At 39.3% G+C, this 13,376-nt stretch overlaps 1 protein-coding gene across 1 annotated transcript; it reads right to left on the bottom strand.

Moving 5' to 3' along the window:
* Positions 1-6,712: 6,712 nt before the first annotated feature.
* On the bottom strand, positions 6,713-12,853 carry agr1 (anterior gradient 1). The gene is made up of 8 exons (XM_077215682.1): positions 12,715-12,853; positions 11,804-11,922; positions 11,630-11,693; positions 11,481-11,533; positions 7,722-7,798; positions 7,560-7,623; positions 7,123-7,206; positions 6,713-6,878 (listed from the first exon to the last, which is right to left on the bottom strand). The coding sequence occupies exons 2-8, from the start codon at positions 11,898-11,900 to the stop codon at positions 6,811-6,813; spliced, it is 507 nt and encodes a 168-aa protein (XP_077071797.1). The 5' UTR covers positions 11,901-11,922; positions 12,715-12,853; the 3' UTR covers positions 6,713-6,810.
* Between the last annotated feature and the right edge of the window lie 523 nt (positions 12,854-13,376).

The following is a 13,376-nucleotide window of genomic DNA, read 5'->3' on the forward strand; positions in this document are numbered from 1 at the left end:
ATTATATTGTTTCCTGATGTCAAATAAAACACTACACGCCCGTTCACTTCACACGACCATTTAGTTAATGTCCCGAGAGTTAATTGGCCCCGTTCCCTCTGCCAACCCTAAGCATATTGATCTATAGAAATAACTCTTGAGGTACGACCTGAGAGTCCGCAGAGAGAGAGAAGAGACGTCGTCACAGGAATGGATAACATTTATCTGAGAGCTCAGACCTTCGCGGGCGCCACGATATTCTGACGAGGAATTCTTTGAAGCTGACAGAATAATTAAAAACATCGACCCAGTCTCTATTGATGGGTGAGGGAGACGTGGAGGAAGAATGAGAGTGAATTAGCATTTTGACCTTCCTGTTTCAATGGCACGGATGCCCCTTTCTTTCCAGGGCACACGGTAGACTCAAAGAGACATCACACACCTCTCTCTGCCAAAGGTGTGTTACGGGACAAATGGAGAGCGAGAGAGAGAGAGAGAGCGAGAGAGAGAGAGAGAGAGAGAGAGAGAGAGAGAGAGAGATTAATGTCACATTACCTATTCAGATTCTCATTGCAACAGTTTCCACAAAGCGAGGGCATATTTGAATATCTAAATTGTCCGTGTGGAGCTAGAATGGCAGCTAATGGGTCTTTGCCCTTGTCAGATTTCAGAAAGTCAAAAAGGATTGTAGAATTAGACCAGTGAATGTGTAACTATTGCAGCCTCCCCACCACTCAAGAAAATCACTAAAATAAAACAGCAAATGTGGTACTATTATAAGTATATATTGTTACTCGTTCTCTTGGTAGTCCATTGTATCCGATGATGACATTCCACTTCATTTACGGTGTACTCTTTCATGACTGTAGAGTCCAATCCTTGATCCACAAATTTTATTACATATTGGGCATGTAAAGGCTGAGTTTGTAGAGGCAGACATGGTTGCATGTCTCCGTAGTCTTTTTTGTTGTTTCCTTATTTTCCTCTCAGGATTCCAGCTGCACAATTCCTGTGTGGCAGAGATGATTCCAGGTAGATCGGTTTGCTGCGAATTCTTCAAGGCATGATGGATTAATTTGACACTTTCCTAGTGATGTTTTTAGTTGGTCTTTGTACCGCTTTCTCTGACCCCCTGCAGAGCGGCGGCCCTGATGCAGCTGACCGTAAAGGATGTGTCGTGGAAGACGATCGTGAGGCATCCTAATAACATGCCAAAGCCAACGTAGTTGATGTTCAGTGACTGTTGCCTCCATATTCTTGCAGTTTGTTCTAACAAGCACTTCATAATGTGGTACATGGTCATAGCATGTGATCGCCCAAGATTCGCTGCAAGCACCTTATATGGAAACGCTCCAGCAACCTTAGTTGATGGCTGTATATGACCCAGGCTTCACAGCTATACACAAGGGTGGTGATGCACACAGCTTTATAGATGGTAACTTTAGTGCCCAAATGAAGGTGCTTATTTTGAAAGACCTTACGTCGAAGTTTGCCAAAGGCTGCAGAAGCTTGCCTTATCCGATTTTTTTATTCCGTAATTGAGATTGCAATCCTCTGATACAATGCTGCCTAGATACTTAAGGATGGCACTATTGAAAGTGGTTGTTGTTCTATGGCAAAAACAGGCATGGTAGGTGGAGGACTGATCCTCCATTGGCATATCACTTCAGTTTTGGTGGTATTAACTGACAGGCCCAATCTGCTATAGGTCTTCACAGCAGCATCAAGGATAATTTGCAGTTCTTCTGGGGTATGTGCCACGAACACGCAGTCGTCAGCATACTGCAATTCAAGGACCCGCGTTACTGAGATCTTAGTGGCGGCCTGGAACCTTCGAATATTAAAGAGATTTCCATCCAACCTGAAGTCGACAGTGATCCCAATGCTGCTTTCAAGCTTATCACACAGAAGTTTTGTGACACAAAGAGGTAGATATTAAAAAGTACCGGTGCCAGCACACATCCTTGTCTTACCCCAGTGCGTACTCCAAAAGGCTCTGTTTGTTTTTTACAAACATATCTCAGGGTGGGTTTATTTTTGAAATTCAACTTCTGTATACATAAACCTTAAAGTCTATAAAAAGGCGGTTTACTTTTTAACATTTACACTATTTATTGAACACACGTTGGTTTGTTAGTTAGTTGGTTAGTTCTCAGACTTTCGGACTCTACAGTATGTCAAGTCACATTCATTTATATAGCCAGGGGTGCACATCACTTTTTTGGTCTGGTTCACAAGGGAGCACCTGGAGATGCTGCTTGGTACTCACACTTAACGCGACACAAGCTGTCGTCATCACTTTCCTCCTGACTGCTCTCCTCACTATCTACTTTTCTGATGATTTTCTGATGATGATGTTTTTTTATTATTATTAACATTTATGAAACAGACAACAACAGGAATATTAGGCTGCTGTCACTTTAAGACAGAATTCACGGACCGAAAACACTGACATCCGCTTTCTTTCTCAACTGTTCACTTATGACATAACAGAGAGTACTTGCTGAGACGGGTATTTTGAAATAATTTTGTGAGTAGGAGTCTGTTCAAGTGCAAGAAATCACTAAAGAGGAATCAATTCGGCGTTTTAGCGCCATCTGAAATGTGCCTCTCTCTCTCTCTCTCTCTCTCTCTCTCTCTCTCTCTCTCTCTCTCTCTCTCTCTCGAATGTGCTCTCTCGGGTGTGCAAGTCCCAATTTTCACCTCTTCTTTCTGCTTTTAAAATCGTTTGAATGTGTAAATTGGCAAGACACGATAAACTTTCACTTTATGAAGGTTATACTTAGCATTTGATCCGCGAATTACAACGCGTCCCGAACCGTGCCGTCTGGTCCGTACAGATCACTGATCAACTGCGATCTGTTGAACCCTTAATAATTAATGAACACAATTATCATCATGATTTCTATCTTACCCGAGATAGAGAACAATCCTACTCCAGTAAGTAAACGTGTCCCTGTCCCCAAAAATGTTGGGTCTCAAAAGCACTTCCCTTCACGTTTAAAATAAAAAATCTTTTATTTTTATCATGCATGAGCACCTGCGCACAAGTTATGTGCACCCCTATATAACGCTTTTTACAACACAGATTGTTTCAAAGCAGCTTTGCAGTGATAATAGGAAAATAATGCAACAAAGATTGTTTTGGCTGTACAGCAGCTCTAAGAAAGTCATTGTCTAGCTTAAGTACGTTTTTAATTGATTCATTTCCATTGTAAAAATCATTAGTTATTAACTTACACGCAGTTTTCAACCGGAAACAGAAAACTTTTAATGGGTTCTGGCCGTTAATTTACACTACAACTGCGTTTGTAAACTATACGCTATTCTGTATGATGCTCTTTAATTTATAGTAAGTGCACTTACGTGTATGTACAGTGTACTTACTATAAGGTAACTACATGGGTTAAGGTTAGGTGTAGGTTCAGGGTTAGTACCTATAGTTATTCCACAGTTATTGTACAGTAAAAACTAATATGTTCATGGAAACAGGACTGTAAGATAAAGTGCTACCAAAATGACTATTATTATCATTAGCCTAATTTATTTATTTACATATTTTATTTTATTTTAGTATTTATAGTTTTTTAACTCCTCTATTTATATTTTCACACCATCTTAGAATTTATTTTTCACCATTAATAGCCTGAATTATTGTCAGTCAACCTTGAGCAACTGTAGAGGTCCCAAAACCCTCAGCCTCTGAAATGTTAAATTGCACTTCAGAATTATTCACATTTTATGCATGACCATCTCACATCTGTCCTTGAGTAACAGTAGAGCTCTCAAAAACATCCTCCAGAATTGACGAATATTGCTGCATTCACCCAATGGAATAACTTAATATAGGCAACCAAATGGTATATATTCTTCTCAGTGCAACCACTAGTCTCCCACCATGAAATGATTAGTTAACTGCAGATAATTCATTGAGTGATGGCCTCCATGCAGGAAGAATACACTTTCTACAGTATACAACAGTGTTTCTGGCTTGAGAGCAGCTGCCAGAGAACATGACAAATGGGATGCATCTTGAACTGTTGGGATATGGTGTTGTATGACACTGCTTCTTCTTAGAGCTGTGTTTGGAAGAGTGGCTTTTCTGCTTTGATGCATGCAGGTCACAAGAGCATGTGCTTTTTATCCATGAATGAGAAGAGGGGAACATCTAACCATATCAAAAACATGAATTAAAATATTTGTGAGGATATGCAGTAATACAGGCGGACTTGCTGAACTTGTTTTTTTGTTTTGTTTTTCTCTGTCTGACAATTTATTGCTATATGTATATACTACCATCAAAAGTTTTGGGTTTTAAGGCTCAGTGGATTTTCTTAATGCATTGAGAAACAGTAGTATTGTGAAGTATGATTGCAATTTAAAATAACTGCTTGATATTTGAATATATTTTTAAATTTCATTCATTCCTGTAATGGTACCATCATATTTGCCATATGAATTTTCAGCATCATTACTCCAGTCTTCAGTGTCACATGATCCTTCAGAAATCTTTCTGATATGCTGATTTGCTGCTCAAGAAACATTTATTACTATTTCCAATGCTAAAAACACCTTTGCTGCTTAATATTTTTGTGGAAACAGATACTTTTTTAAAATTATTTTTTGATGAAAACATGAATAGAAATAATTATTTGATGAATAAAAAGTTCAAAACATTGTCATGTCACATTATAAATGTCTTTATGGTCACTTTTTGATTAATTAAATTAAACTTGTCCCTACTCAAACAAAAGTACCTTGTATTTCTTTCAAAAAACAAAAATCTTACTGACCTCAAACTTTTGAAAAGGGTACTTCTTGTTTCAATGGGAAATGTCAACAAAGGAAATAAAATTGTTATTTTCGTACCTGAAAATTCCATGAAAATTAATACAATATTTTTTTCTTGATTAGATTGCTCCGCTCTACAATATTTCTATGTTTTGTATGCTGGACAAGAGGGAGTTGCTTCAAAAAGTGAGCACTGAACACATTTATTATTTGTGCATTTTTCTTTGATTTGTCTGTGACCATCCTTGCTGTTCTTTGTCAAGGGCATACTGTGTGTGTGTGTGTGTGTGTGTGTGTGTGTGTGTGTGTGTGTGTGTGTGTGTGTGTGTGTGTGTGTGTGTGTGTGTGTGTGTGTGTGTGTGTGTGTGTGTGTGTGTGTGTGTGTGTGAGTGAGTGAGTGAGTGAGAGAGAGCGAGCAGCTCTAGAGCTGGCAGTCTTATTGGTGAGGTGAGAGGGTGTGCTCATCTGTGGCGTTAATAAGACTGTTCCCGCGTCTCTGTGTGACCAGTGTGCGGCTGTCAGTCAGAGCCGTAACCAGGCGTACAGCATTAATTCACTCTGTCGGTGGAGGAATGACCATACTGCTCCGCTCCATTACTCTCTGTGACCCTGGGCCGGAGGAGGATTAAAGTCTGTCACAGTGTAGTGTCACCTCCCCTTCATTCAGCACACTCAGCAACTCCTGGCTCATAGTCATAAAGCTGCTTTTTCAAATGCTGTTGAATTTTTTTTCAGACTTCAGGTCCACCTCTATTGCAAAATTACCACACACTCCCTATAATAATATAATTATTTGGCTGATGCATTTATCCAACACGACTTGTATTTTATCAATTCATGCATTCACCCATAACCAGGACCATGATCTTGGCATTCTAACACCGTGATATACTGCTTAAGGTGCTAATAAATAGTTACATTTACATACATAAAGTAACCCTATAGTCTGATTTTCGACTTTTGAAGCACCTGTTCAGACACCATGACCCATGTTAAGTGCCCAACTACAGTTTGTTTGTGCTGTTGACACTGTAAAAAAGTGTTTTAGTCAACATTTTTAAAATTTACATTTTTTTTTAAAATGTTAAAATTGTAAGTTTAGTCAACCAGAAGTATGAAGTTGTATTAAGTGACAACTTGAATATTTGAGTTATTGGAACACTTTAAATCCTGGAAAGTTATAAGCAAATTTTTAAGCTGTAATAGCTAACTACAACAATAATTTGTTAGGGTTAATTGTACTTTACTGACTGCTTTCTTGCTTATTTCTTTATTGGAAAAGCATGGCAAAGCCAATTGCAATTTTGTGTTTCAGATTTGCTATTCAAATTTTTTCTGACAAAAGTGATTATTTTATAAGACATCAAAAAGCAAAGTGGTGCTTTAGACGTCTATGGATAATCAATCTAACCCACCAAACATATTTCTATGCAAAATTGGACATTTTCAAAATCGACATGTTATGCAGTCATTTAATAGTCATATGTTAAAGCCCACCTTTTAAATGAATTATAATTAATATTTATGAACAAATTAACACATTGATATTGTACTTGTAATTTACTTTAGCTTATGCTTATATACTTATAGCATAAAATTGATGATTTTGACACTGGCTTACTTCTGTACATAGTATGCTCTGCCATCTAGTGTATACTCTGTTTCATTACTGCTAGATGCTTGCATTTTTCCTCATTGTGACTCACATGATGACTCTTATTCTGCAAAACACAAACAAGTCATGTGACTTAATCCTTATATAATAGAGGACGTCTTTGCCTTGCTTTAATGGAATCAGTAATTCAAGCAACTGTTAATTCCTGGTGATCTTTGTCTAATAGATTAAGTGAACCCAAAGACTGTTTCTCATATCCTCTTTTCCTCCTCTTTATTTAGGCCCTATATTATTTCTTGCTATTAAAGGGGAATGAACACAGAAACATTATTAACACTAACAGACTTTATTCAAAGTTGAATATTGCTAGTTGCGCAAAGAAAGCTGTGTGCAAGTCTTGAAAGAGGTAAGCTGTTATCTATCCATCAGAATTCACCATGTTCCTCGTGCTCACTCTTAATCAGGATCTTGGCTTTCATCATGTTCTCTGCCACTGCACACAAAGAAAGATATAGGCAGGGGAAATTATTAATGCATGCTTAAGTAATGACTGGTAAATCAAATATTAACTATCAACATTAACACATTCCATAGCATAAAGTTGCAGATAATGTGTCACGATGGATGAGCGTGAATAAACAAATGAACAGCTCGGTTCGGCTGTTTGGAGCTTCAGAGAGTCTCTGAGGAGCTCCTGCCTCTCAGTGGAGCTCATTAGACAGCAGAAACACACTCACAGAAGTCCATGTCGTCTGACTCGTACGTGTACATTCGGTTGGCGTACTTTCCAGTGATATCAGCTCGCACAGTCAGTGAGGGATCTAGGTGGAGGAGAAGAGAAGATGGAGAAGAGACAACTTAACCTAAACAACCCAAAATCAAATCCCTTTACATAAAGAAAATGAAAAGGCAGTGCAACAACTACTGCTATTATGTGTAAATACTTTAAGATTTCAATATTAAAAAATAATATAATGTAATAATATAATTACACAATATGTTCCTTCTGACAATAATATTAGTTACTTTGTACCAGAGACTGTGCACTGCCCTAATGACACAACATTTGTTGCTTCTTGAAATTCCATTGATGACAGAGTTAAGATTATACAATATTATCAGGTAATCTTAACTGAATAAGTCACTGTTTAATATGAAATATGTGAAAACTCACCAACAAACATGATCCTGGGGACATAGAAGCCATCAGGGGCCAAGTTTTTATCAGTGGTCTCATGCTGAAAATCACAATCACTAGGTCAAGAAAATTCTTACTGTTTTAAATGCATATCTTACTCCAGTGTCTGTTGAATATTTCACAATATTTGTACTGTACCACTAAATTGAGCATGATGAAATCTGATTTGGCCAGCCTTTGAATAGTTGGATGTTCAGCAAATGCCTTTTTCAGAGCTAAAAGTGAATAGAGTGGAAGAAGAGATTAATAAATTGTCATGAAATAGCATTTTCTGCATACTGAAAACAAAGACGTATAACTCTCTGATTATCATTTAAAGCAGAGGTTTTCAACATGAGGTCTTTCAACATCAAAAAACTGTGTAAAATAAATGAATAATAAATATAAGATATACTGTAAATACATAAATGAATAATTTGATTAAAATATATATAAAAAAATTAAATAATACAAATATTTGAATAAATAATACATATAATGGTAGTGCTATAGTGCATAAATAAATGTGATAATGTACCATAATAAATATTTTCCACATTCATAATGTACATTTTTTTTCATTATAAATTGGGTGTTTATACGTGACAATACATATTCAGCCACATTCGACTTAACGTCGGACTGACGTCATGGGGTTTTGCCTGGGAGCCCAATCACCTCCAATTGGTAATTAAACGAGCCAATGAACATTGGCCAGTGAGATTTGCATGCCGAGTCACACCCGGGCTGGATAAACGGGTATAAATAGGACCGGCATTACTCACTCAATTCATATTTTGCATCTGAGCCGACCGGTTGTAAGTTGATCGCTCATTCCATTCCCCTTTCAAGAGAATGAGTACATTTCTGAAACAGAAAGAGCAAACAGCAATTTCAATAGCTAACAATGAGAACTTCTCCAAAATCAGCAATATGAATTGCTCTGCTTTGCAGCTCGTCGTGGGATCTCTCTGCTGGTGTGAAGGGGCATCCAGCGGTGTCTCGCATCTAGCTTGCTCTGCACTGAGAGACTGCAGCGTTTCACCCCTCGACGCTTCAGCATTCAAAGCAGTTTCCCTAAAAGAGCAACCAAGGGTGGTCAGTGTCTTTTTAAGATCTCCTTCCATCTGTGTGATTTTGGATGCGGTCGTTTCCTGACTTCCCCTGACGGCCATGATCGCTGTCTTCTCATGCCTGGGCAAACAGCATGCTCAGCGAGTGTTTGTGGATGGTGCATGCTCTCACTGCGAGAGCATGTCCATGTTGGCATTGCGGTTGAGACTCTCCTTCTTTAAAACAGAGGCAAGAGTCCCCTCTGCTGCTACACAGTCCCCCGCCGCTTCTCATAGTTAAGGTGTGGGTCTGGTTAGCACTTTTGGAGATCTGAGGGTTACATCGGGCCAGCCCCCACGGACCTCTCACTCCTCTAGCGCGCCATGTGCCATCGAGTTGACAAATGTTGGCGCTGGTCCCTCACATGAGGCACCTTGTACCACATTCGGCGCTCCGGATGAGGATCGGATGTTGATTGCTGCATTGGGGAGTGGGATTTTGTCCTCCGGAGAGGATGAGGAGGCTGAGCTGCCCCCCTCCGGGGTGGCTGTTCACACTGATTCGGATTCAGAGTTGACAGCCATGCTTTCTTGGGCCGCTGCAGGCATCTAGATCAAGTGGTCCCTCATCTGTGTCCCCAGTGCTGGTGGTTGGATGATTGCTTGCCAGTTGCCAGTGCCTTTCTTCCCGGAGGTGCATGAGGAGGTCCAGAAGTCATGTAAGGCTTTTTTTACTGCCCCAAGCCGCTTCTCTGCCTCTTCCACTCTCACTTTACAGAGAGCTCCCATCAAGCCGCTGGAGTCAGTCAAGCTTCAAAACCTGTCTTTATAGACAGTGCTCATGTCTGTCCACGCATTGCGTGTTTATTTGGACTGCAGGCAGAGCTTTAGAAGCTCACAGCAGTTTTTTGTCTGCTGGAGGCCAGTAGAAGGGAAAGGCTGTCTCCAAACAGAGGTTGGCCCACTGGATAGTGGATGCCATCGCCTTGGCGTACCAGTCCCAAGGCGAGCCGTGCCCCCTTGGGGTGAGGGCTCACTCCAGTCGGGATGTTGCTTTCTCCTGGGTGTTGGCGCACGGTGCCTCTCTCGAAGACATCTGTAGACCTGTGGGCTGGGCGACACCTAACACATTCACGAGATTCTACATTCTCTGAGTGGAGCTGGTTTCTTCCCGTGTGTTGGGTACTAACAGGTAATGTTTAAAGGCTGGCTCTGTGCTGAGTGCCTAATTGCTCTTCAGGTGAGTTCCCTGCTTAGTGAACCCTGAATCGAGTTCCTCCAGCATTCTTTGGCAGTCAAATGTAGCGGAGGAGTCTGACGCCAGGCCCAGTACTGGTGTGCATGCCCTGCCAGTCAACCCTTGTACTGGACTAGATGCCCATATGATGTGATTCCCCTCGGTAATCCCATATGTGTATTTTCCACAATATGGTTTACCTGTCGGTAAACCCTTGTCTTTCCCTGGGCAGTTCTGCTCTGCCCCATCTCTGCATCGGAAGTAGATCCTTCCTGGTTAGGTAGGATCCACTGCAGAGATCTTCCATATGTAGCACTGCCCTGTGGGTCAGTCCATATGTCTATTCACCACACGTTACCTCCCCCGTGGGCAGGGTGTGGGCTCCATAGCATACCTCTCCATTGGACTGGCCATGCTTTATTGACTGGCCCCAGAATTAAAAACACTGGTCAGGGCTGAAAAACTATGGGAATTGAGATCCGAAGCAATCTAAACGGCAGCTTCTATGTCCCCAGAGTAAGTCCTGTCCCTTCCATGCCGTTTGGTATGGAGGACTACCCTGCGGGCTTACTTGGGGTGCTGGGTAGGTTACGACATTGTGAGAGCAGTTGCCAAAAGAGCACACCGTAGCTTGCCATGCAGCATCTGCATCTCCAACGCTCTTAACACAGTTCAGTGGCTATGGTACTTTCCATAGGGACCCCATGACGTCAGTCCGACGCAACGTCGAACGTGATTGACTGAATGGGAACGTCTAGGTTACTGATGTAACCCCCGTTTCGTGAAGGAGGGAACAGAGACGTTACGTCCCTCCTGCCAGAGCCCTGAACCACCGCTGAATGGCCTGGATCCTGTCTCAGCTCCTCAGCAAACACGAATGAAGTGAGTAATGCCGGTCCTATTTATACCCGTATGTCCGGGTAGGTGTTTCGGAATCCAAATCTCACTGGCCATTGTTCATTGGCTCTTTTAGTTAGCACGTGGAGGTGATTGGGCTCCCAGGCAAAACCCCATGACGTCAGTCCGACGTAATGTCTTTGTTCCCACCTTCGGGGAACGGGGATTACATTAGTAACCTAAACGTTCTTTCAGGCACTTCATATAGAACCTTTAAGGGTTCCCATTATGGGATAATTTTATGATTTAGTTTTAATTAATAATTATTATATTTATTAATAGTATTTATTAAATTGTATTATTGTAATTTTTATTAAATTACTTAAACAGCTCGTAAACATACTTTATAACTAGATGAAACTGAAATAAGCAAATTACCCATTAAACATGAAAGTATTGTGTAATAATTTAAGACATTTCTCATTATACTGTATATAACCTATTTGGCATAAAGGGTTCTTTGAATTCGAGTCAATTTCCACTAAACCTTTCCAAGAGTGTATATAGCAGCCTTTTAAGTTTTGCATAGGGGTCCAATCGCACAAGCATGATGATATTTGGATTTAAAGGAACAATGAATGCACATTACTTTTCTGTAAGATTTAAACTTTTTGGGTGAAATATTCCTTTAAGCACACTTACATGTATCTACGGCACAGGGAAATAATCGATATGTTTTTATTTAATTACAGATATTGTAGACTATTTGAAAAAAGATGCAAATATGCAAACCTTTACTGTACTGACAATCCTCCAAATGATGAATGACCATCAGTGGCTTCTTACTACGGTAAAACAGATACATTGTGTATTTAAAATCTGATTATTCATAACATACAGGTGAGAGTGGAGTTTAATGTGATTGCATGAACTTTAAGTACCCCTCATGCGCTTTATTCAGTCCCTCCTCATACGTCTGAACCCAGGTGATCTCATCACCCCAGCCTGAAAGAAACAAACCACTTTGAATTGGATGTTATTCTATGAATGATTTGCCGTTTAAGAACAAATTTGACTTATTTGGTTCTGTTTGTGAATATGCAATTCATTGATACCTCTTGAAAGAGTTTGGACTGTCTTTTTTTTCCTTTGAGTAGAGACGTCACAGAACACAAAGAATAAAAATAAGACACAGAACATCCAGTGCTTCATGATTATGGTATGTACTGGTGCGCTGAGAGAGAGAAAAGAGAGAAGAAAAAAAGAAAGTCAAAGGTGACTAATGCTCTGAATATAAGTCCGTTTTTAAGGTTGGGCCCACCTACTGACATTGCATGGCATACTGTCAAATAGTTGACAAGAGCCGTTGAACTGGACAAACGTGCTTCTGAAACTTTGTTCTTATGAGTGACAAATGTTTACTTGAATATAATACAGCATTTTCATTTGAAAAACCATGAGATTTTTATTTATCTTGACAATATTCATGAGAACTAATTAATATTCAAGTAAATATGAATATAATACAGCATTTTCATTTGAGAAACTGAGTTTTTTATTTATCTTGACAATATTCATGAGAACTAATTAATATTCAAGTAAACATGAATATAATACAGCATTTTCATTTGAGAAACTATGAGTTTCTTATTCATTTCAATATTCATGAGAACTAATTCATATTTTAAGCTACAAATTTGCCCTATAAAATCCTATTACGAACTGAAAGTAAACTTTTTTCCATAAAGACTTCCTTTGACATTCAAATTGTAACTACAGTTTTGTATTCTCTAAAACAACATTGTTTTAATGCTGGCAATTGTGGAGTGAAATACAAAAGAATCCCAAGCATTTCAAATGAGAATAATGTGAAACTAATAAGGTAGATAGCAGTGCTCCAACAAACAACCCAGCCTTTATATATGTGGATAATTCATTTAGATTCAGACTAATTCTGTCGCATAGCACACAATAAATAATTTCAAGAAATTAAGAAAATAGTATTTACAAGTAAAAGAGAACCTACCGGGAGTGAAACAAGTGAACCAGAGCTACTGTCCCTTTCTCCAAGCATGTTGTATGTCAGAGATTTTATAGTCTCACTCTGTGCAACCTCCCAAACAGGTTTTGTATACAGGAAATACGTCCTCTCATGTTTATTTAGCAAATCACAGAATCTCAATATACATCTTTATATTGTGCAGTATCTGTAAACAGTTCTTTTTCATCCAAAGATATCTGTGATTTCTTGTTAATTCTTTATAGAAAATATTCTTTCCCTCATTCATACATGTTCTACACTCTCAGAAAAAAAGGTACAAAAGCTGTCACTGGGAAAAGGGTTCTAATATGTACCATTTAGGTACTAATGTGTACACTTTTGGTACCAATATGTACCATTCAGGGACTAATATGCACTCTTTAGGCACAAAGGTGTACCTTTTGAAAGGGTACCGCCACAGTGACAGCTCTTGTACCTTTTTTTTCTGAGAGTGTACTAGTATGAGGTTTGAATATGCACAGTTATGCAACAATCTCAAAAACCTGTCCGTTTTAGGTGGAGCCTATATGTGCTTAATGATTATCCTGTATTTGTATTGTCATGATTTGAGAGCTTACAATTTTAAAAGTAATTTTGATCGTTCTATCTAAAGATTACCCTGCTGAAAACACAGCTTAAGATGGTTT

This window comes from Siphateles boraxobius, unplaced genomic scaffold (genome assembly GCF_051911475.1).
Source record: "Siphateles boraxobius isolate OS27281-9 unplaced genomic scaffold, OSU_SipBor_1 7, whole genome shotgun sequence".
In the NCBI taxonomy this organism is placed as follows: domain Eukaryota; kingdom Metazoa; phylum Chordata; class Actinopteri; order Cypriniformes; family Leuciscidae; genus Siphateles; species Siphateles boraxobius.